General features: G+C 55.3%; 2 protein-coding genes across 2 annotated transcripts in view; one reads left to right on the top strand and one right to left on the bottom strand.

Moving 5' to 3' along the window:
* The window catches only part of MAP4 (microtubule associated protein 4), a 151,489-nt gene extending 128,292 nt beyond the window's left edge, over positions 1–23,197 (top strand). The window contains exons 13-22 of the mRNA XM_054515847.1: positions 2,817–2,917; positions 3,813–4,025; positions 5,598–5,775; positions 9,474–9,534; positions 10,939–11,257; positions 12,973–13,095; positions 15,017–15,109; positions 18,373–18,454; positions 21,482–21,594; positions 23,144–23,197. Of these exons, the coding sequence (XP_054371822.1) occupies positions 2,817–2,917; positions 3,813–4,025; positions 5,598–5,775; positions 9,474–9,534; positions 10,939–11,257; positions 12,973–13,095; positions 15,017–15,109; positions 18,373–18,454; positions 21,482–21,594; positions 23,144–23,197 (1,337 nt within the window). The remainder of the gene's footprint in view (positions 1–2,816; positions 2,918–3,812; positions 4,026–5,597; positions 5,776–9,473; positions 9,535–10,938; positions 11,258–12,972; positions 13,096–15,016; positions 15,110–18,372; positions 18,455–21,481; positions 21,595–23,143) is intronic.
* A 586-nt stretch (positions 23,198–23,783) lies between these two features.
* Positions 23,784–24,000, bottom strand: part of DHX30 (DExH-box helicase 30) — a 15,796-nt gene continuing 15,579 nt past the window's right edge. The window contains 1 exon segment of the mRNA XM_054515840.1: positions 23,784–23,789. Coding sequence (XP_054371815.1) covers positions 23,784–23,789 — 6 coding nt within the window.

Raw genomic sequence — 24,000 nt, 5'->3', positions numbered from 1 at the left:
CCTTCTGTAATCCCTGGGGGATGGGGCAGGGTTGTGTGTCCTGGGATGTCAGAGTCTCTGAGAGATGGAGCCTGAGTTGTGGCCCCTCAAGTAGAGAAGGTCTCTACCCAGTTCCCCTGTAGTAATAATAATAATAATAATAATAATAATAATAATAATAATAATAATAATAGAATGGTTTAGGGTGAAGGGTCCTTAAAGCCCATCCAGTGCCACCCCTGCCATGGCAGGGACACCTCCCACTGTCCCAGGCTGCTCCAAGCCCTGTCCAGCCTGGCCTGGGCACTGCCAGGGATGCAGGGGCAGCCCCAGCTGCTCTGGCAATTCTATTCTAGGGCCTCCCCAGCCTCCCAGGGAACAATCCCTTCCCAATATCCCATCCATCCCTGCCCTCTGGCAGTGGGAAGCCATTTCCCTTGTCCTGTCCTGTTTTTTATTCACCTTCTATTAAACAACATGAAATAGCATGAAATTCATGTTGCCACTGGTTCAGAAATGTGGGAGCTGCTGGAGTTCAGATCCTGACCCTCTGGGTGTTGCAGGATTTGAGGAGCACTCCCTGATCCTGGGAATTCTTGTCATGGGTGCTGCAACCCCTCATCAGCCAGAGGTTTAATGTTGGTGCTGAATTAGCTGAAATAATTAATGACAGCAGCTTTTACCAGCTGGAAGTCACCTTGATGTGGGGGATATTTGAGACTGGTAGGATTCCAGACGAAGCAGTTCTGGGAGCAGAGAGAAGGGAATGGGCAGGAGTTGTTTTTCAGGAGAGGGAACTGCTGACAACTGCTGCTGCTGGCATTGCTGTGCATGGAACTGACAGGTGAAAGCAGGAGAACAGAAAGGGTTCTTGAAATGCAGGGGAGGAATCAGGTAGAGAGCAGCCAATACAGATCAGCTGCAATCAAACAGGTTTTCCAGGTGGACAGACACAATTCCTAAGCATTTTGTATTAAAGCAGGTGTTCAACCTCTACATTCTGCTGGTTTTCCTTCAAAAGCCTCTTTTATGTGCCCAGCATGCTCAGCCCAGTGCTGCAGAACTGGAAGGCCAGATGGGTAGGAAGGGGTTAAACCAATTCAGGGGGGAAAAGGCTTTTCCTGAGCTTACCCTGGAGTCAGAACATAAAAACAACAAGCCATGCTCTGGTAGGAGGGAGGCACGGGGTGATTTGGTTTTCCTGGCTTGTACCAGGACTGAGCCATCCTCTGAGACACTCCTGTCAAGTCTGACAAGCAGGAAGGCAGGGAACAGAAACTGCAATTTCCAAAAGATGTGGAGAACAGGCTGTTTAGTGCTGGAATCCTTAGCCTGGCCTTGTCACAATCTGTTCAGGGTTATAAAAAGCAGCGTCCAACACGGATAAGGCTGGATTTGAATCCCCAGATGACAGGGGAGATGCTGCAGGAATTTGTGCTGGGCTCTTGGCAGAGGATGCTGGCAGGATCCAGCCCAGGGCAGGGTGGTTGTGCAGCTGCACCCTGGGGAAGGAGGGCTTGGAAGGGATTTGTAGGGAAGCTGCTCCTTGCTGCTGTGGGATTTCAGGGAATTTGGGGAGAAAACCTGGGGAAACTGCTCCTAAATGAAGGATTTGTTGGGTTGGAGGGCAGTGCTGGTGCTGCTTTGGGTTCTGGCTTTCCAGAGGACACAAGGAGGGGGGTGCTACTCTCCTGCCCCTCAGGGAACAGCCTGGGTGTGTTCCCTGTCCCCAGCCAGTGTCACAGCCCCGGTGACAATGCCAAAAGGAACAATCACAGGGAAAAATGGCCCTTCTTGGAGCTGGCTCTGAGCTCTGTGCTGTAACACAGCTCCAGTGAGGGGTCAGTGTCTGCAAGAATGGGATCTCCATGGTCCTGCTCTTGTGGGAATCCTGGGGTGTTTGGATGGAAAGGGGCATTGAGGACCATCCAGTGCCACCCCTGCCATGGCAGGGACACCTCCCACTGCCCCAGGCTGCTCCAAGCCCCAGTGTCCAACCTGGCCCTGGGGCCTGGGGCACTGCCAGGGATGCAGGGGCAGCCACAGCTGCTCTGGGCACCCTGTGCCAGGACCTCCCATTCTCCCAGGGAAGCATTTCCTCTTAATAAACAATTGAAATCTCCCCTCCTTCAGCTGAAGCCATTCCCTGGGTCCTGTCCCTCCATGCCTTGTCCCCAGTCCCTCTGCAGCTCTCCTGGAGCCCCTCCAGGCCCTGCCAGGGGCTCTGAGCTCTCCCTGGAGCTTCTCTTCTCCAGGGGAACATTCCCAGCTCTCCCAGCCTGGCTCCAGCTCCTTGTGCTGGTGGATCAGGGCTGGCACCTGTGACCTGTGTGACCTTTCCTGTTGCTCCCTTTGGCTGCTGGGAACCCTCTCTGCTCACTGTGGGCTGTGGGCACAGGAAAGGTTGAGCAGGAACAGCTGTAACAATGGGGATAGCTGGGAACAGAGCCCCACTCCAGGATAAGTGTAAAACCTGGAGGAGGTCAGGACTTCACCGTGAACGTTCCAAAATTTTCTTGTAACAACTTAAAAGATGAGAAGATTTGCTATTTAAAGTAAACCACAGGTTTCCTTCATCTGCTGGTTGGCTTTTCCCACTGGGATAATGTGAGAAATTGGAATCTAACAGCACCTGGATGAACCATTCCTGTTGCAGGGAAAATCTTTCTTCCTCCTGCAGGTATTCTGGGGTTCAGGAACTTTTCCACTAACACCAACCTGTGCTGTGTCAGTTCTGTCTCCTGCTGCTGCTGTGTTGAGTAACAGCAAACTAAAAAAAACCATATCTTAAAAAGAATAAAAAGCTTCCACTTACAAATGTGCCTTCCTTCCCCCAGGCAAGGCAGAGGAGCCCAAAGCAGCCGAGGCCGTGAGTGGGAACGACATCACAGCTCCTCCCAACAAGGAGCTGCCCCCCAGCCCCGAGAAGAAGACCAAGGTAGGAGCTGTTCCCTGCTCCCATCTCTGCTTCCAGGGCTTTCATTTCCCAGCTTTTCTGCTTCCTCAGCTGTGCCAGCCCCACTTCTGTTTTCTGAGGCTGCCCCTGGGAGCCCTGTCCCTGCAGCAAACCCATCCAGTTGGGAGCTGCCCGTGGCAAACTTTGATCAAAGTGTGCAGACTCCATTTCAGTGAATTCCCTGCCTGCTGCAGTGACTGTAGCAGTAGTAAACACATAGTAAACATGTAGTAACCCCTGTGCTCAGCCATACTCTGTGAGTTGTTCCCAGCCTGTTTCTGTGCACGCAGAGCCCTGCTCAGGCTTTGGAGCTGTGCTCTCAGGAGCTCCCAGCACGCAGCAAAGTCCCCCCAGTGTCCCCAGCAGGGCTGGGGGGGCAGGGGCTCTGTCCCCTGGAGGCCCTGCCCGTGTGACCACGGGAGCTGATCCCAGGGGATTTGGAGCTGCAATCCCTGCGTGCCCATAATTGGAAAGCCACGGCCCGTGGATTGCACGTAGCCCTGGATGCCAGGAGCACCCAATTACTAATCCAGCTTTACCAGCCATTCCTTCTGTTGCTTTCCATCTGCTGAAATAAATCTGTTGGTTTGGAATTGAATGGCAGAACGCCCCCAGCCCCAGAGGCTGCTGCATTTCAGTCTTTGTTGCACTCAGAAAACAGAAATATTATTATTATTATTGTTATTATTATTATTATTATTATTATTATTATTATTATTATTATTATTATTATTATTATTATTATTATTATTATTTGTTTCCTTTAAAATATCACTTTTCTGTTGTTGCAGCTCAATGTTTTGGTTTACAATGCGCTATTTTTTGTTGTATTTCTTTGGTTTTATCCTGGATTTTGCTTTTTGGCCCAACCCTAAAGCCTGCTGCATCCTCCTCCACTGCCAAGGCGGCGGCGGCCAAGGCCAAGGCCTCGGGCAGCACCAGCCCCAAGCGGCCCAGCTCGGCCACCCCGGGCACAAACAAAAAGCCCACGAGCCCAAGTGCAGCTCCTGCTCCAGGCACCACCTCCAAACGCCCCGGCACCAGCAGCACCCGTCCCTCCACCCTCACTCCAAAAGAGACTAAACCAAAGGTAAGAACTGCCTGCCTCTGGGGGCACCCAGGGCTCGCTACAGGGCAGACTCCCAGCCCTCAGGCATGGGCAGGGCAGAATTGCTGGGCTAGGTGAGATCAGGAGGGGCATTCAGCGTGCTGGGAGCTGCAGAGGGCTTGGAGCAGCTTCCCAGGGATGGCGTCATGTCCCTGGCACTGAACTGTGTCACCACAGAGGAGAACTAAACCTGAGTGTAGTGCTGAGATTGTCCTGATGAGCTGCCATGAGTCAGGGATCCCAGGCTGGGTTGGGCTGGGAGGGACCTTAAAGCCCATCCCATCCCATCCCATCCCATCCCATCCCATCCCATCCCATCCCATCCCATCCCATCCCATCCCACCCCTGCCATGGCCGAGACACCTTCCACTATCCCATAGTGATCCAAGCCCTGTCCAGCCTGGTCTTGGACTTTCCAGGGATCCAGGGGCAGCCACAGCTTCTCTGGGAATTCCATCCCAGCCCCTCCCCACCCTCCCAGCCAGGAATTCTTTCTGTGTACAACTCCTAAATCCAGACAAGAACATGGGAAACCTGACTGGAGACCTCTGATAGGAATATTGAAGAAAAACAAATTCATGTGAACACTCCTTATTTTCCACCAATGGTCATTTTGTGATGTGTGGTCACTGCAGAACTGCACAGGGAGGATTGATAACACTTAGAAATCTCTGGAGATTTGTAACCCCCCAAAAGAGAGGATTCATGGACAGTGTTGCATGTTCCAGATAAGCAGGGAATCCCTGTGTGTTAGGAATGGGAGATGTCCCTTGAATGATCCCTATGTTAACTTGTGATCTGAGAGAGTAGGAGAATTCAGGTTTAAAAGGGAACATCAAATCTATTTCAGAAGCTTTCATTGATGGCTGAACACCACCACTTCTGCTGTATTAAGTTCAAATTACTGCATTTGAGTGTCTTTCAGAACTAACTAAAAATAACAGAAGGCAAATGATAGCCCACATATAAAACTGCACTTTTCTCTGAGCTAGTGACTTCGGTTTGGTTCAAGTTTTTGTATCTTTTTGATAAAATAATATTTATTCCCATGCATTAATTCAGTATTTTCATACCTCAGAGATCAGGCAATTGACAAACAAGTGCCTGACCAGGGACAGCAGGAAAGAGTTTTCCAAATGAGGGATGAGCTGTGGACACCCAGTTCTCGTGTCTCCACTGTTAAAACAAATTCCAGTTTAGGGACCATTGCTGCTCCTGGAGGATGGGAATCTCTCCCAGGAGCACTGCTGGTGTCGTGCTGGTTCCATTTGATCCAGAAATCAAAACCTCCTTCCCAGCAGGAGAGGCCCCCCCACATCAGAGCTGAGCCAGCCCTGGCTGGGAGCTGCTCCTCGCAGCGTCCGTGCTCCATGTCCTGCCCTCCACACCACCACTCGCTTCTGCACGTCTCAATTATATTTTAATTGCATTATAACCTTTCAGCAGTGCCAGGCTTCATTAGGTGCTGAGGCATTTCAGGGATTCCTGTTCCTTCCAGCCCCTCCTGGCTCGGGCTCTGCCGGGGCCGCTCTGATGCCGCCCGCTCCCTTGCAGGTCGCGGATGCGAAGCCCGCGGAGAAGAGAACCTCCCTCTCCAAGCCTCCATCCTCCACCACCCCCAAAACTCCTTCCAGGAGCTCCTCTGCCGCTCCCCGGACCACGGCGCCGTCGCCAGTGACGGCAGCGGCCGCTGCCAAAACCACGGCGCCCACTCCTCCCAAGAGGCCAACGTGTGAGTGCTCCCCCTTCCCTGGGGATATCCATCCTCCAGCACCTGCAGCCTCCTGCCTGGGCAGCACCAGGGCTCTGCACAGCTCCTGACACAGGGGACAGCCAGGGGAACAGGGACAGGAGAGGCAACGGCCTCAGGCTGGGCAGGGCAGGCTCGGGTGGATATGGGGAATGCTCCTCCTGGAAAAGGCTCTCCAGCCCTGGCACAGCTGCTGGAGGCTCAGGGGGATATTGGGAATGCTCCTCCTGGAAAAGGCTCTCCAGCCCTGGCACAGCTGCTGGAGGCTCAGGGGGATATTGGGAATGTTCCTCCTGGAAAAGGCTCTCAGCCCTGGCACAGCTGCTGGAGGCTCAGGGGGATATTGGGAATGTTCCTTCTGGAAAAGGCTCTCCAGCCCTGGCACAGCTGCTGGAGGCTCGGGTGGATATTGGGAATGCTCCTCCTGGAAAAGGCTCTCCAGCCCTGGCACAGCTGCTGGAGGCTCAGGGGGATATTGGGAATGCTCCTCCTGGAAAAGGCTCTCCAGCCCTGGCACAGCTGTGGAGTCCCCGCCTCTGGAAGTGTTCAAAAGCCACTCCATCATTGCCTGGATTCTGACAGTGGCTCAAGTGTTCTTCTCTCCAGGGCTTCCTCTTCCAAATTCCCTTCAGGGCCAGCCTCCATCAGCTGTGTGTGATCCAGGGTTAATGCAATTACTGGACACACTTGATTTAAGCATGGGCATTCTACTCCCTCTGTGTTTTGCCATAGGAACACAATAAGCACTAAATAAAAGTTCAAAAAAGCAAATCTTCAGAAGAGGACTTGAAACACCTGAACTGGTGTGGGAAATCCAAAAGGGTTGAGCAGAAGTGGAGGGTTTTTAGTAGAGCAGGAAATATTTGGAGCTGAAATCACATCAGCTTCATCCAAAAACTGTCCCACTCCTACTGCTGCTAAAGGGGGAACTTCCCATGAGTTCCACAGGAAACCTGAGCAGTGTTTCAGACAAACTAACACTGTTCTCACTCCTTTTAATGGAACTCAAGGGATTTAACATCAGATAAGATTATAGTCAGGTCTTCTCAAGTCTTTTCAAATTACTGGGCCTCAATGGCAAAAATTGTCAATAAAAGTGTAAAATGACACAAACTGGTTTGAATCCCAAATCATGGATTCCTATCCCAGCTTTCCCAAAAGAATTGTCATGTTTTAGCTGTGCTGGGATGGATTTGGCCTGATGGATATCCCAGACTTTATGCTCTGGGGGAAAATCTAATTAATCAACTGTAGAGAAGGTGTTACACGTTCCAAGAGCCACATATCCTGTCTGATAAACTCATTTTGTGAGTAAAACTCATTTTGTGTGGTCTTGGAGGCAAACGGGAGCCCGGGAATGCAGGATCTGTTCTAATGAGTTGGGCTCATTCCTGCTGCCCCACAAACAAAGCAGTGTTTGCTGCTGAAAGGAGATGGAGGCAGCGATGCAGAGCTGCAGGGAGCTGTTCCAAGAGGCAGGAGGTGCAGGGCAAGGGGCTGTGGCACCAGGAACGTGGTGGGACCCTGCCAGGGCACAGGCAGGGCCCTGGGGTGAGGGAGGATGAGGTCAGCTGGAGGCACTCCATGGGAAGGCTGAGAAATCTAGATCTGGAAATGCACAGGGAAGGCAGGAATGGGAAGAGCAGGGGGTCCTGTTCTGGGTGAGGTGGAAGCAGGGGTGGGACAGAGGGTGGAAGGTGACCTGGGGCCTCAGGGGAACCACAGCGAGCCCAATGCTCAAGGTTTGGTTGGGTTGGGTTGGGTTTGGGTTGGGTTGGGTTGGGTTGGGTTGGGTTGGGTTTGGTTTGGTTGGGTTGGGTTTGGGTTGGGTTGGGTTGGGTTGGGTTGGGTTGGGTTTGGTTTGGTTGGGTTGGGTTGGGTTGGGTTGGGTTGGGTTGGTTTGGTTTGGGTTTGGTTTGGTTGGGTTGGGTTTGGTTGGGTTGGGTTGGGTTGGGTTGGGTTTGGTTGGGTTTGGTGTGGTTTGGTTGGGTTTGGTGTGGTTTGGTTGGGTTTGGTTGGGTGTGGTTTGGTTTGGTTTGGGTGAGATGTGGGTGGGAACACCTGGAGCTCTTGGGGTCACAGCTCTGGGGTCACAGCTGCCATCAAGTTTCAGTCGTTGTCTCACATGAAATGTATCTGTAAAGGCCAGGTTTGACACTATAGAGTCCCACTTTTTCAGGTATTTTCAGGTCAGTCATTTTCTCTGCTAAAGGAGAGCCGAGGGTTATGTGGGACTTGATGTTTTGATTTTTAATTTTATTTCTTCATTAGTTTTTGCCCCCCTCCGTGTGGAAATGACTTTAATGTTTGTACAAGACCACGCTCAGCCCTTCAGATCAGGCACAGATCAAAGTCTGTCACACAGACCCTTGTCCCAGGGGGTCTCCCTGGGTTTTCAGCACCTCATGTTCATACAGATAGAAGTGTTCAGCATTTGGCTCCCCACTGACACCAGCAGACAAAACATCTCTGTATATTAATGTAACATAATATTCCTCTGCCTTTTACACAAACCTAAGGCTGTTCTGTCCGTGCAGTTTCCCCAATTAAAGTTGTGGTCTCGAGGAATGAAATTAGGTTGGTTTTGCCAGCCCCTTGTTTGAAGTGTTTGCTATTAATTATGTATGCATCCTTTAGGCCTTATTAAATTATCCAAATGGGTTTCACCTCATTAGCTGGAATCTTATCTGGAGTGTTTAATTGAATGCTTTTAGCAAAGTCAGGGTGGAATGATCCAGACTAACTTGGCCTGTAGTTATCTGCCTCTTCCCCTTGGTCTTTTTGGTATTGATATTCCATAAAGGACCCTGACAGCTGCTGGAATGTATCTAAAAATCTGAGACTTAATGGAAATTAAATATTAAAAAAAATGAGGGTTTTCATAATTTCTAACTTGGGTCTTTTCCAGTTATTATTTCTTTTCAATGTTGCCTTCCTTTGGCTGTTGAAATGAAGCAGGTTTTACTCAAACGTGCTCATCACTACAATAGTAAAACCCCTACAATTTCATTATCAGAGTTCCTTAAAATAAAGTCCCATGTCTGTTTTTCAGTCCATGGTTTTTGCCTTGATCAATTTGGTGTTTGGTTTTCTCCTGCCTGGAGAAGTGTATCTGCATCCCTGGTTTAGAGTGTCCTCTGTGCAGTGTAATCAGGTCATGATCGTTGGGCTTTGCCCAAAGGCAGCTCAGTTTAGGGATTGATTTTTGGGTTTATACAATTAAAATAGCAGCCAAAATATGTGCAATAACTCCTGTGCAAGAAAATTGGCACAGGGTAGGACTGGTCTGGCAATGAGAGCAAGGTTGGGCAAGGACAAATGTGGGGCTGCTTTTTGTTCCTTTTTAAAGAAAGGAAATGTTTTGGGGTGGGTTTTTTCGCTTGATTGGGTTTTTTTTTAAGAATTGAAGATGGGGCAGAATTAAAATACTCCCAGTGAGTGCTGTCAGATTCAGGAAGTTAATGTGAGGAGAAACAAAATGCAGCCCATCCCCAGGTGAGTGGTGTGACCGAGTGAGGATCCTTTGACAAGGATTGGTGCTCTGGCTGCCAAACACGAGGGGTTCTGGTGGCAGCAGGAGCTGCCCAGGCAGGTGCTCCCACAGAGCAGTGAATCCTGGGCTGGTTCCAGGCTGGAAAGTGCAGGGATCTCCCCTGACCCCGCTGTGTTTGTGTTGGCAGCCATCAAGACAGACGCGAAGCCGGCAGATGCCAAGAAACCCCCTGCCAAGTCTCCCTCAGGTAACCTCACCTCCCTCCTCGCCTGGGCTCTGGGAAATCCAGCTGGGAAAACCCTGCAAGGCCATGGAGCCCCTGTCCCCAGCACTGCCCATGTCCCCAGTGCCACATCCCCGTGGGTGTCACATCCCTGCAGCGATGGGGAACCACCACTGCCCTGGGCACCTGGGCCAGGGCTGGGAAGCCCTTTCCAGGAAGGAATATTCCCAATATCCACCTGAACCTCTCTGGCACAGCCTGAGGCTGTTTCCTCAGTCTGAATCCAATCCCCTTTGTCTGGGGCTGGGGTCATTAAGGGGTCCCTGTACATCTCTGGGAATGGTGGTGTCCTAGGCTGGGCTGGATGGGACATGGAGCACCTGGGACAGTGAAGGTGTCCCTGCTGTGGCAGGGCTGGGATGAGCTGATCTTTGGGGTCCCAGCCCGTGCTGGGCTGTGTGACTGAGGCAGTTCTGTGTGACTGAGGCTGTTCTGTGTGACTGAGGCCGTTCAGTTCTGTGTGTCTGAGGCAGTTCTGTGTGTCTCAGGCAGTTCTGTGTGACTGAGGCAGTTCTGTGTGACTGAGGCAGTTCAATTCTGTGTGACTGAGGCAGTTCTGTGTGACTGAGGCAGTTCAATTCTATGTGACTGAGGCCGTTCTGTGTGTCTGAGGCAGTTCTGTGTGACTGAGGCCGTTCAGTTCTGTGTGACTGAGGCAGTTCAGTTCTGTGTGTCTGAGGCAGTTCTGTGTGTCTGAGGCAGTTCTGCATGTCTCAGGCAGTTCTGTGTGACTGAGGCTGTTCTGTGTGTCTGAGGCAGTTCAGTTCTGTGTGTCTCAGGCAGTTCTGTGTGTCTGAGGCAGTTCTGTGTGTCTGAGGCAGTTCTGTGTGTCTGAGGCAGTTCTGTGTGTCTCAGGCAGTTCAGTTCTGTGTGTCTGAGGCAGTTCTGTGTGACTGAGGCCGTTCAGTTCTGTGTGACTGAGGCCGTTCAGTTCTGTGTGACTGAGGCAGTTCAATTCTGTGTGACTGAGGCAGTTCTGTGTGACTCAGGGCAGTTCAGTTCTGTGTGTCTGAGGCAGTTCTGTGTGTCTCAGGCAGTTCTGTGTGTCTGAGGCAGTTCTGTGTGTCTGAGGCAGTTCTGTGTGACTGAGGCAGTTCAATTCTGTGTGTCTGAGGCAGTTCAGTTCTGTGTGTCTGAGGCAGTTCTGTGTGTCTGAGGCAGTTCTGTGTGTCTCAGGCAGTTCTGTGTGACTGAGGCGTTCTGTGTGTCTCAGGCAGTTCAGTTGTGTGTGTCTGAGGCAGTTCTGTGTGTCTGAGGCAGTTCAGTTGTGTGTGTCTGAGGCAGTTCTGTGTGACCGAGGCAGTTCTGTGTGACTGAGGCCGTTCTGTACCTGACCCTGATCTCCCTTTCCCTCCCCGCGATCCCACAGCGATTCCAGCCGCCCCAAGAGCGCTCCCGGCAGCGCCACCAAGAGCAGCGCCACCACTCCTTCCACCGCGGCCTCCAGCGTGCCCGGCACGGCCCCCAGCCGGCCCAAGCCCAAAGCCGCCGCCCCCAAAGCCGCCACGGCCTCCACGGTGTCCGCGGACGCCAAGAGAGCCGCGGCCAAGGCCGCGGGCAGCAAAGGCAGCAGCGGGCCCGCGGCCCGAGCCCCGCGCCCCGCCAGCGCCGCCGGGCCCGACCTGCGCAACGTCCGCTCCAAGGTGGGCTCCACCGACAACATCAAACACCAGCCCGGCGGGGGAAAGGTGAGCCCTGCCCTCCTGCCCGCCCTGCCCGCTCTGGGCGCTGTGCCGGGCTCTGTGGGATGGTGGCTGTGTCCTCACTGCTCTCTCGGCTCCTCGCTGGGTCCTGCTTGGGCAGAGCGCGGGAGCCACCCCAGAGCCAGCCCTGCTCCACAGCAGAACCCAGAGCTCCACTGCTGCTGCTCTCCTGCCCCAAGCCTGGCACAGAAACACCCTCAGTCCTGTCCATAGTCCTGCCCTTTGCCCTTGGGCGGAGGAACTGCCTGCTGAGTGGTACAGAAAGTGGAATAGTGCACTAGGATGAGGCAAATCTGGATTGCACAGCACCTTTCCCATGCCCAGCTCCTCAGGCCCAAAGCTGACATGGAATGAGTCTTTTGGGACCCCCATGGTGGGCACGAGGAGAGGGTAGTGCTGGAAAACCATTACCAGAGAGAAAACTTGGGGCTCTCACTGCCTCCTAATGCCCTTAGGTGGCACTTCCACCATCGGCATGTCCCATGGAAAGGACAAAGGTGGGATCCACCTGCAGCCCCTGCTGAACAATGTGGCCATGTAGAACCACAGAGCCCTGCTTAGCTGTTGTGTAAGCCCAGCCTTGGCCTGGCCACGTGTGTCAGCAGCAGCCAGAGGGCTGTGCCTCCCCCCCAGTGGGACACAGATCTTTCCATTCTCTTTGCTGCAGCTCTGTGGTGCTGAATAACCCGGCCCAGAACTTTAATCTGCTGCCAAGGGAGCACGTTCCATGCTGGGAGAGCTTTAATCTGCTCTCAGGCACATTAAAGTCAAGGGCACTCCTGGCTGGGTGTTGTGTGTCCCAGACAGCATCGATGCAGCATGGATTTATCCTCAGAGGCAGCAGGCTCCTGGCTGGGCAGCAGCACAGCACAGCCCTCGTTCTGTCAGCTCAGGGGACTTGCATTTGCATTTCATTGCACTGTCCTTGATTTTCTAAATATTTTCATAGAGTTATTAAATCCTAACAATTGCCTTGTTAAGCAAATTGTCCTTTTTGTAGTCCTGTCCACACAGAGCTGTTTTTAGAGTCTGAGAATTGTTGTAGTGTTGGGGTTTTTTTTCTTCACTGGTCTGTAGGTTAGTGAAACACAAGATTTATGCTGAGCCCCCCCAAAAATGCAGGTTCTGCTGCACTTCCCTGCATTTAAACTAGCAAAAACAATGGATATCCTCGGGTAGTTGCTGAATTTTTATGAAACCTGTAAATTTTCCTTCAATTTTCTGCTCAGCTGGACTCTCTGGGTGCACCTGCCTTTTGGTAGATAAAAACTAAAGGAGCTGTTGAGCTCCAAGGCTGAGTGCAGCGAGGCTGGGTGGGAGTCTGAGCTGGGAGCTCGGGGTGTGTGTCCAGAAGAGCCCTGAGTGCCTTCACCTGCCAGAGCTGCACCACGTCCTCCACGAGAAGGAGCTGGTCCTGCTCTGCTCTTGGGCTCCCCAGGGATTTGGTTGGATTTTTTTTGGCAGGATCAGTGTCCTGGGGTCCCTTGGATCCTGAGGAAGGGCACCAGGAGCTTTTTGAGAAGTGAATCCTTGCTGTGCCCTTGGTGTCACCGCTCCCGGGCACAGGATGATCCCTGGCCTGGGAATCAGAGCAGGCAGGGACTTCTCCTGGGTGTCCTCTGCAGCAGGTCCCTCGTGTTCCCGTGCTCCTGCCCAACTTGTGCTTTTGCTGGTGAAATCATCCCTTTGTCTCCATCCAGGGGAAGGTAGAGAAAAGGCCAGAGTCAGCCGGCGCCGCGCCCAGCTCTGAGCCCAGCGCGGGCACTAAAGTGGCTCCTAAAGTGGCAGCAAAAGAGGGGGTCCCCAAACAGCCCAATGGGAAAGTGAGTTGCTTTCACACTTTTCTCTGGGGGAGATGAAGGAAAACGTTTCCATTTTGAGTCACTGTCCCTCCTCTCCAGCTGTCCTGCTCTCTCCTGTCAGTGGCACTGTCCTTGCACAGACACCTCCCCTTCTCTCCCCTGCACCCTGAGATGTTCCCAGGGAAACTCCTCCAGGGAGGGACCCTCTCCACTCCTGCTGGAGAGGTTTGCAGAGCAAAGTCCTCCTGTTTCACTGCCAGGTCAATACAGGCTTAACTTGGAGCCAGAGGGTTTCCCTTAAACCAGTTCTCCACACACAGAAACAGTTTGTAACGAGGCAGAGGGGTTGAGTTCACAGCTGCTTCTTTTAGGAGTGCACAATATGTAGGAATTCACATCTTCCCTGCAATATTCCCAGCCCAGTTGTACCAAAACTCTGTAACTCCAAGCCTTAGGTCATCACCACTGGATGGGTTACTCCAAAGCCCAGGTGGAGGCTGTGAGGTGGGAGTGTTTAATTCCAATATTACCAGGCAGGAATGGTCAGGAACGAGCAGGATTTGTACCTCTAGGGAGTCAGTGAAGCACCCCACACTCCATGGCACAGGTATGTTCCCAGAGCTGCTGTTCCTGAGTCCAGCCTTTCTGACCTGGCTGAGGAGCTCTGGGAGCCTGCCCAGCTGAGAGTGTTGGGTGATCCCTGCTGTGCTCCAAGCTTGTCACCTTGTAGGAGCCAGGATCCAGCTGGGGCCTGCTTGTGCTGTGGTAAATAACTCAGCTGCAGACTAAACCTGTGTTGTAACTAACCTTTGTAAACACTGGTGTCTAACCCAGCTACTGCTGTGAGCAGAGCTCAGCCAAACCTCACCTCTTGCCTTCAGAACCACAGACTCACTGAGGCTGGAGAAGCCCTGTGAGATCATGGAGCCCAACCATCCCCAGCACTGGCAAACCAAACCACCACCAACCACATTCTCACACCCTTAATCTGAGTCAGTGTGAAGGAGAAACAATTTCACTAACCTGGGACTCACCTGAGGCCATTCAGCTGAGGGTGTGACCACCTTCAGTAGCAGAATGTTTCTCAGACCCAGCTGTACTGCCCAGGGCTGTGGAGGGACATTGGCCAGGGCTGGAGCCAGCCCAGGTGTGGCCATGGAGCAGCTCACAGCGTGCTGGGAGTGGTGGCTCCCAGGGCTGGCTCTCCCTGCTCTGTCCTGGAAAGGACAAAGGTGGGATCCACCTGCAGCCCCTGTCCCTGGAAACCTCCCAGGAGCCTCCTGGGGCATGGACAGTCCCATCCCACCTGGCTCTCCCTGCTCCAGAGGGGTTTCCATGCCCTGGGCAGTCCCATCCTGTCCCTCTGGGCTGGCTCTCCCTGCTCCAGAGGGGTTTCCATGCCCTGGGCAGTCCCATCCTGTCCCTCTGAGCTGGCTCTCCCTGCCCAGAGGGGTTTCCATGCCCTGGGCAGTCCCATCCCACCCCTCTGGGCTGGCTCTCCCTGCCCCAGGGAGGTTTCCATGCCCTGGGCAGTCCCATCCTGTCCCTCTGGGCTGGCTCTCAGTGCCCCAGGGAGGTTTCCATGCCCTGGACAGTCCCATCCTGTCCCTCTGGGCTGGCTCTCAGTGCCCCAGGGGGGTTTCCATGCCCTGGGCAGCCCCTGCCCACCCCACCCCAGGGCTCTGCAGGGTCCCTGGGCTGTCCCTGGGTGCTCCCAGCCCACCCCAGGGCTCTGCAGGGTCCCTGGGCACTCCCAGCCTGGCACTAACACTGTCTGTGCAGCCTCCTGTCCTTCACTGTCTCTCACTCTCCTCCTTGGTGCCTTCCCCAGCTCTGGGTCAGCTCCTCAGGGTCCCTGGTGCCCAGGTCCCTGGTGCCCTGCAGAATGCCATCTCTAACCAGTCCTCTTCCCTTGTGTTGTCTCCGTTCTGTGACGTTCCAGGTCCAGATAGTCTCCAAAAAAGCGAACTACAGCCATGTTCAGTCCAAGTGTGGTTCCAAGGACAATATTAAGCATGTCCCTGGAGGTGGGAATGTAAGTATGGCTCTGGGCAAGCTGTGTGTCTGCTGCTAACTGCTTCTCTGTGCCGTGCTGGGGGTGCCAGCCCCAGAGTGCTGTGCTGCAGGGCTCCTGGGCACAGCCTGCAGGATTCCTGCACTGCTCTGGGGCTGCCAGGCTGAACTGTGGGGTTTGTTCCAGTGTTCAGCTGCACCTGGGCTGGTGCTGCTCCCTGGGCTGGCTGTGACCCACACAGGGGTGGGGACGAGGCTGAGCCTGGGACTGAGCTCACTGCTGACCTGCCCGGAGCCTGCATTGCCCAGAGCAGATCCATCGTGGCCTGGCAGTGCCTGTTACTCTCCCCTGGCTCCCAGGGCCAGCTGGAGCCACACTCATTCACTCCTTGTTTCATAAAAGGCACTTGGGAGCAGGCAAAGACTCTGGGACTTAACCTTTGAGCTGAGATTAATTTCTAAATTTAAAGGCTGCTGGTATCTGTGGCAGCAGGGCTGAGCTTATTAAAATAGAAAGTTAATCTGGTGGTGTCTGCAGCCTGGTTTGGGGTGTGGGGTGCTCCAAGTGTCTGCCAGGCAAGCCAGGTTCTCTGTCCAGCCCCTACAGGCTGGGAGAGCACGAGCAGGGTCTGGGGGCTCAGATCTGTGCTGCCCTGACAAACCTGGGCTGGGCTCTGGGCACAGGGCAGGTTCAGCACTGCAAAGTTTGGGTGGTTTCAAAGGCACTGAAGGACCTGAGCCCAAGGAAGTTTGTTCCAGAGGTGTTTAAATATCCTGGGTTCCCAGGGAGGGATGGGCAGCTGCCACATCTGCTGAGGTGCCCAGGGTGTCTGGTCAGAACCTGTGCAGAGACACAAACCCTGCTCAGGACCTGCCTGTGGAGCCAGCTGGGGGCCACTTCTCCTGGGAAATCCATGTCCAGCTGGCTGAACCTCTCCATGAGTGATTTTTCCACAAATCTTTGCAAGTGGCAGCCAAATGTGGGTTCCTAACACCTGCTTCCGTCCAGGTGGTTCCAGGGTGGCCAGAGATGCTGAAGTCCCACCTGTGCCACTGAACCCAGGCTGCCTTCCCACATCCCTGCTCTGGGCGTTTGGAGTTTGTGGTTCTCTGCTGTTTCCACGATTTACACTGTGTTTATGGGAGTGTTTCCCATGGAAATGCTCCCACAGGATACCTGGGAATGCTGGCCTGGGGAGCCCTCAGGGGGTTTGGAGCCCTGTTTCTGTTCCTGTTCCCCTGGTGCTGCCCCCAGCCTGTGCCAGAAGTGCCTTTGGCCACCCTGTGACAGCTCTGGAGCAGCTGCTGGCCTGTCCCTGCACTCCAAGGAACTGTATTTTATAAACCACCTCAGGGCTGCCACCTTACCTTGCTCAGCCTTTCAGGAGCCTCACAGGTGCCTTCCCTGCTCCTGCAGGCTGCAGGAATGGGCTGGCATGTGGGGATCCTGCCTTGCCTGGTTATCTGTGTCATGAAGTGTCCTCCTGCTCGTGAGTCACCATCCTGTCTGCACTGCCAGCCATTCCCAGCCCTGGGGACAGCTGTGTCCCTGCCTCCTCCTCCTCTTCTCCTCTCCACACTCTCTTTCACCACTGCGGATTTGCTCCTTGCTCAGCTGCTTAAGCAGCTCTTTATTCTGCATTTTCTGAGCCAAAAGCTCATTTCCAGGCTCCAAATGCTCCCAGAGCACCTCCAGGAGAGCTTTCCCAGCCCTCCAGCACAGGCAGTTTGGATGTTTTTATTTTTATTTATTCATTTCTGTATCTTCCCCCTCCCTTTGGAGCACTGTGATGTTAGTGACCTCTTCCCAGATGTTTCCTTGCTCAGGTAGTTGTGGTGATCACTTCTGATAGAATTCCCAGTGTTGGATTCCCAGGTGGGTGTGTCTGGAAGGTCTCTTCTGGTCTGTGCTTGAGTTGGAGCTTTCAGGATCCTGTGGACAAGTGCTGTGGTCTAGAAAAGTTCCTGGTGGAGCTTTAGGAGGTGATGGCCATGGGATGGTTTGGGTTGGAAAGGACCTCAGGGATGATTGAGTGCCACCCCTGCCATGGCAGGGACACCTTTCCCTGTCCCAGGCTGCTCCCAGCCCTTTCCAGCCTGCCAGGGACGCTCCAGGGGTGGACACTGTGCTGTGCCCAGTGGCTCCAGGCTGGCTCAGCTGCCCACCCTGCCCTCTGCCCATGGAGATAATTCCTGTCCATGCCCACACTCCCAGGAGCTGTGCCCAAAAGCAGCAGCTGCTGTTGCTGCCCACCAGAAACACAGACACAGTTCAGTTCCTGGGGAAAAGGGTTGGATGGTTTTCTGTTTAGTATTTCCCACTCTCAGAACCACTGAGATGGGAAAAGATCTCCAAGACCATGGAGTCCAACCTCTGAGCAAGTTTTCTGTTCCAAGAAAGCAGAACAGAAGTGGATTTCACCAAGTGCAGGCAACATCTGTGGGTGAAGGAGCTTTGGGAAGGGAGTTTGGGAACGTTGGGAAGGGAGTTTGGAGTGTCCCTGTGCTCCCCTGGCCTTTGGCTTGTCCTGCCTGGCTGCTCTGGGACATGGTCAGGAACACAAAATCGGACAAGAGCTGAGACCAAACTTGCCCACTGAGCCAAAGCTCCAAAGTTTATTTCTGGCTCCAGAGTCTGTGCTTGGCTGTCTTAGTGCAATCCCAAGGTACAAACCCAGCTCCTGCTGAAGTCCTACCAACAGACCCTTCCCTGAGGGTGGGACACTCTGGATCTCAGGTCAGGAGTCACAGCTGGTAACAAACAGCAGATCTCCAGGTGCACTCTGTGAAATAAATTTCATCTCAGCTCAGTTCTGAGCAAGCAAGGACTGCTGATTAAAGCTGTAGTAACATTACTCCTGAGAAAACCAAATCAGGGTCTGTGAGTGACCTTTGGAGGGTGTCACTGAGCTGGGGATGTGGGACCTGGCAGGAGCTGAGCTGGGCTGCCCTGCTCCCCTGCAGCATCCTGGAGCTCCTCCGTGGGCACATGGAGCAGGAGGATCCCTGATTCCCTTGGCTGCTGTGTCCCATGGCTGTGCCTGAGCTCAGCCCTGTGACGGTTCTGTCCCTCTGTCCTGCTGTCTGTCTCAGCTCTGTCTCACTTTGGCCCCTGGCTCTGGGTGACCCCAGGGCTGCCAGTGGCACAGGAATCCCAGGCAGGATTCTGGGAATCTGCAGGAGGAGTGATGAGAGCAGGGACACAGGCTCACAGAGCACAGCCTGAGGTGCCCTCTGGCCTCCAGGGCTTTCTCTGTGCTCAGCTGCTGCTCTTTGTCTCCCCAGGTGCAGATCCAGAACAAGAAAGTCGACCTTTCCAAAGTGTCCTCCAAGTGTGGATCTAAAGCAAATATCAAGCATAAGCCAGGTAGGAATTTTGTCATTTCCTCATTTGTCTGTAAGTTTTGTCCCTTAAACACAGCCCTGCATTGGGACTGGAATAGTTTTAGGGGCTTGTGGCTTTCAGGGAATGTTCCCAGTGCTTCTGGAAATTTCTAGAAACGCTTCTTCCACAGTTCCTGGTGGTTTCAATAGCAGATGGAGGAATTAGGAGATGTGGGATGTCCTGTGAAGATAAGCTACAGCTTTGACTCATTTCTGCTTTTCCTGCTCATTTGAGAAGGAAAACATGGATGCTTCCACAGTCATTCCAGGAAGCTTCATCCATGCTCAGAGAGGCTTTGGGGCACTCAGAACATCCCAGGATGTTCAGGGAGCATGGCAGGATAAAGGAAATTCCCTTCAGTCCTTCAGAGCACATACCAGGGTCCTTTTAGCCTTGAGCCCACTGCAGCTCCTGCCTCACATGGAACCCTTCTGGCCCCTGGGGGAATTTTCTGGAATGAGTGTGGGAATTACCTGCTCCCTGCTGAGAACACAGCCTGAATTCCTGGGAATCTCAGGTTTGTCCCCAAGCTGTGCCCAGCCCAAGGTGCTGGGGTGGAGGCCCTTGGCTTGGCCTGAGGGATGATCAGCTCAGTGTCCTGGGGCTGATGGTCAGTTCAGTGTCCTGGGGCTGATGGTCAGCTCAGTGTCCTGGGGCTGATGGTCAGTTCAGTGTCCTGGGGCTGATGGTCAGCTCAGTGTCCTTGGGCTGATGGTCAGCTCAGTGCCCTTGGGCTGATGGTCAGCTCAGTGTCCTGGGGCTGATGGTCAGCTCAGTGTCCTTGGGCTGATGGTCAGTTCAGTGTCCTGGAGCTGATGGTCAGCTCAGTGCCCTTGGGCTGATGGTCAGCTCAGTGTCCTTGGGCTGATGGTCAGTTCAGTGTCCTGGGGCTGATGGTCAGTTCAGTGTCCTGGGGCTGATGGTCAGCTCAGTGCCCTTGGCTGCCCCTGGTCCTGGGGCCATTCTCCAGCCAGGAGCGCTGCCACTGGCACGAGGGCCAGGGTTGAGTGCCCAGGCTGGGAAGGAGCCCCTCAGGCTGGGAAGGAGCCCCTCAGGATGGGAAGGAGCCCCTCAGGGTGGGAAGGAGCCCCTCAGACTGGGGAGGAGCCCTCTCAGGATAGGAAGGAGCCCCTCAGGGTGGGGAGGAGCCCCTCAGGCTGGGGAGGAGCCCCTCAGGCTGGGAAGGAGAGCCCCTCAGGGTGGGAAGGAGCCCCTCAGGCTGGGAGGAGCCCCTCAGGCTGGGGAGGAACCCCTCAGGGTGGGAAGGAGCCCCTCAGGGTGGGAAGGAGCCCCTCAGGCTGGGAAGGAGCCCCTCAGGCTGGAAGGAGCCCCTCAGGATGGGAAGGAGCCCCTCAGGATGGGAAGGAGCCCCTCAGGCTGGGGTGGAGCCCCTCAGGGTGGGAAGGAGCCCCTCAGGCTGCTCTTTGTCCCTCTGGGAGGGCCCTGCAGGCTGCCCAGGCTGCCAGGGCAGAGCAGGGCACTCCCTGGCAGGAGCCCTGGCTCCAGGGGCTCCCAGCCCTGGGAACGCGGTGCCACAGGCGTGACCTCTGCCAGCTCAGTGCTGGGCAGTGACAATCCAGTAACGAGCTGGGGGTGACAATCGCTGCCTTGTCCACTGCCACCCTGCCAGGGCTTCAGCTGCCTCTGTGGCACCAAACCCCTTGCTTTGCACCGTGGTTGGCCGTGCCAGGCTTCCAGGGCAGAGCTGAGGGTTTAATGATGTCGCTGGGAGGCAAAGCTGTGCTCAGCAAGACTTGAGCTGGGCTTTGGAGAAGCTGCTGGGATGGGGACTGCAGCCAGGGAAAGGTGGTCCTGTCCATGCAGGGGGGTTGGAATCATCCTTAGGATCCAGGATTCCAATCTGGGGTTTGTGCACTGTGTGATTTGTCAGTAAAGGAGGCAGCACTGTGGTCAGAGGGATGGAGCATTTCCCCTGGGAGGAAAGGCTGAGAGCTGGGATTGCTCAGCCTGGAGAAGGGAAGGTTTTGGGGTGACCTCACTGTGGCCTTCCAGGACCTGAAGGGAGCCAAGAAAGATGGGGAGAGATGACTTCCAAAGGCCTGGAGTGCCAGGACAAGGGGAATGGCTTCCCACTGCCAGAGGGCAGGAATGGATGGGAGATTGGGAGTTAGGAATTGTTCCCTGAGAGGGTGGGCAGGCCCTGGCACAGGTGCCCAGAGCAGCTGTGGCTGCCCCTGGATCCCTGGCATTGCCCAAGGCCAGGCTGGACAGGGCTGGGAGCAGCCTGGGACAGTGGGAGGTGTCCCTGCCATGGCAGGGGTGGCACCGGACAATTCTTAACATCCCTTCCAATCCAAACCATTCTGGGATTCTGTAATTAATGGGAATCTATATATATCTAATTAATATATCTATATCTATATCTATATCTACATCTATCTATATCTATCTATATCTAATTCTGTAGTCTATTTCATTCTGGACAAATCTTGCTAAAATTCTCAGCTCTGTTTGTGACCTCCACGTTTCCTGCAGTGTCCTGCAGGTGGGGTGTGTGCCAGGGGAGCTGCCCAGGCAGGCAGGGCTGCCCAGGGGTGCCAGGGCTGGAGCAGCAGGGGAAGGGGAGGAGGGAGAAGGGCAGGGACACAGAGGAGCAGGAGGTGCCCTGGCACTGCTGAGTGCCCAAGTGGCTGAGCTGGAGGGGCCTGGGCAGGGACAGGGACAGGAGCAGTGGGACTCAGCCTTGGAATGGCACCAGTGAGGGACAGTGAGGGTGGCATTTCACACCTCTGCTGGAGGAGGCAGCCTCAGGAGCAGATCCAGGGAATTCTCTCCAGCCTGTCTGTCTGGATGTGCAGCATTCCCCAGGGCCCTGTTTGCTGGCACGGCTGGAAATCACCAGCTTTGGTCTTCCAGAACTTTCCCTGAGGCAGTGGCTGTGGAACTTGTCTTGTCCCTCCTCCAGAGGGTCCCCAGGGGCTCCTGGATGGGCCTGGGTGGGACTGCTGGGGGCTTCCCCAAACTCAGCCCTGCTCCCTGTCCCTGCAGGGGGAGGAGATGTCAAAATCGAGAACCAGAAGCTGAACTTCAAGGAGAAGGCGCAGGCCAAGGTGGGATCTCTGGACAACGTGGGACACTCACCGGCCGGAGGGGCTGTCAAGGTGAGGGCGGGGACCTGGCACAGCCAGGGAATGGCTTTCATCCAGGTCTTGTCCTGCTCCTGCTGTGCAGCTCCTCCTCCACAGCCTGGTACAGCCTCCTTGCTCCTGGGGCCTCTGCCGTGTACCCCAGGGTGAGGCTGGAGCTCTGGGTGGGGATGGAAAGGAGAGAGCTGGAGCCAGCTCGGGGTGCCTGACCCTGCTGGGCATTCCCAAGGGCTGGCACTGCCAAACTCCATCCTTCTCTTGGAACCTGAGAGCAGGGATCACTGCAGGCTGGGGCCCAGCAGAGGGGCTGGCAGGGGCCCTGCCCAGCAGAGGGGATGGCAGGGGCCATGCAGCAGAGGGACTGGCAGGGCCATGCCCAGCAGAGGGAATGGCAGGGGCCATTCCCAGCAGAGGGAATGGCAGGGGCCATGCCCAGCAGAGGGAATGGCAGGGGCCATTCCAGCAGAGGGGATGGCAGGGGCCATGCCCAGCAGAGGAGGGATGGCGGGCCATGCCCAGCAGAGGGAATGGCAGGGGCCATGCCAGCAGAGGAGATGGCAGAGGCCATGCCCAGCAGAGGGAATGGCAGGGGCCATGCCCAGCAGAGGGGATGGCAGGGGCCATGCCCAGCAGAGGGGATGGCAGGGGCCATGCCCAGAGGGGCTGGCAGGGGCCATGCCCAGCAGAGGGACTGGCAGGGGCCATGCCCAGCAGAGGGGATGGCAGGGGCCATGCCCAGCAGAGGGACTGGCAGGGGCCATGCCCAGAGGGCTGGCAGGGGCCATGCCCAGCAGAGGAGATGGCAGGGGCCATGCCCAGAGGGGCTGGCAGGGGCCATGCCCAGCAGAGGGGCTGGCAGGGGCCATGCCCAGCAGAGGGGATGGCAGGGGCCATGCCCAGCAGAGGAGATGGCAGGGGCCATGCCCAGAGGGGCTGGAGGGGCCATGCCCAGCAGAGGGGATGGCAGGGGCCATGCCCAGCAGAGGGGATGGCAGGGGCCATGCCCAGCAGAGGGGATGGCAGGGGCCATGCCCAGCAGAGGGACTGGCAGGGGCCATGCCCAGAGGGGCTGGCAGGGGCCATGCCCAGCAGAGGGACTGGCAGGGGCCATGCCCAGCAGAGGAGATGGCAGGGCCCATGCCCAGCAGAGGAGATGGCAGAGGCCATGCCCAGCAGAGGGGATGGCAGGGGCCATGCCCAGAGGGGCTGGCAGGGGCCATTCCCAGCAGAGGGGCTGGCAGGGGCCATGCCCAGCAGAGGGGATGGCAGGGGCCATGCCCAGCAGAGGGGATGGCAGGGGCCATGCCCAGCAGAGGGGATGGCAGGGGCCTTCACCCCCAGTGAAAGCTGCTGAGATCCACATGCTCTGTGCTGGGAGAGAGCACCTGGCAGTCTTGGGAGCATTTCTAGATCCATGGAATGCTCTGAGGTGGAAGGGATCTGTCCAGCCCATCCTTCAGTCCTGTTTGTGTGGGGATGAGAACAGAGCACAGCTCTTGGGCTGATTCATCCCTTCTCCCACAGGAGCACAAACTGTCCCCAGCCTCAGCTCTGCATGTTCCAGGTCTGGCTGCAGCAACGGGACATCTGTGCCCAGGGAGGGGACGTTCCCTCCTGAGGGATGTGTGGGCCTGGCACAACCCCAGGGAGCTGGGAATTGTGCTCAGGGAGTCACTGGAAGGGACTGATGACACCCCTGCCATGGCAGGGACACCATCCCTTACCCCAGACTGCTGCAAGCCCCAGTGTCAGCCTGGCCTTGGGCACTGCCAGGGATCCAGCTGGATCTGGGCACCCTGTGCCAGGCCTGCCCACCCTCCCAGGGAACAATTCCTGCCCAATATCCCATCCATCCCTGCTCTCCTTCAGCCTAAGGCCATCACCCATGTCCTGTTACCCCAGGCCCTCAGGAAAAGTCCCTCTCCAAACTGAGGTCTGTGAGGATGCTGTTTCTAAATAAGCTCTGGAAGCAGAGAAAACCCCTCTGGGGCAGCCTCAGAGCTGCCAGCAGGACAGGCAGACCCAGGAGAAACCCCTCCAGGCACTGCCATCCCTGGGTGTCCCAGCCCTGGCTTGTGTGAGGCTGGTGTGTGCAGGAAGGGCTCAGAGCTGGGCTGAGCTGGGGGGTGTTGAAGCCTGGGGGCACTGGAAAGCAGCAGTGCCAGTCCTGGGGGCAGCAGGATTCCCAGGAGGATGGAGCTCAGTCATTCCTGGCAAAGCAAGGGCAGAGGGCATGGCCACTGCTCAGGTTCTCCTGGCTCCAGCCCTGTCTGGAAACTCCATCCTGGCAAATCATGGCTCAGGGAAAGCTGGAAGGAGCTGGAGGGGCTGCTCCTGCGTTGGGAGGGATCTGGAACTGTCTGTAACAAAATTCCAGTGAACTGGAGCTCCTGGTGTGTACACTGGTGGTGTGTGCTGGGG

This window comes from Molothrus ater, chromosome 1 (assembly GCF_012460135.2).
Source record: "Molothrus ater isolate BHLD 08-10-18 breed brown headed cowbird chromosome 1, BPBGC_Mater_1.1, whole genome shotgun sequence".
In the NCBI taxonomy this organism is placed as follows: domain Eukaryota; kingdom Metazoa; phylum Chordata; class Aves; order Passeriformes; family Icteridae; genus Molothrus; species Molothrus ater.
The sequence above is the reverse complement of the archived record's forward strand: the minus strand, read 5'-3'. Positions and strand labels throughout refer to the sequence as shown.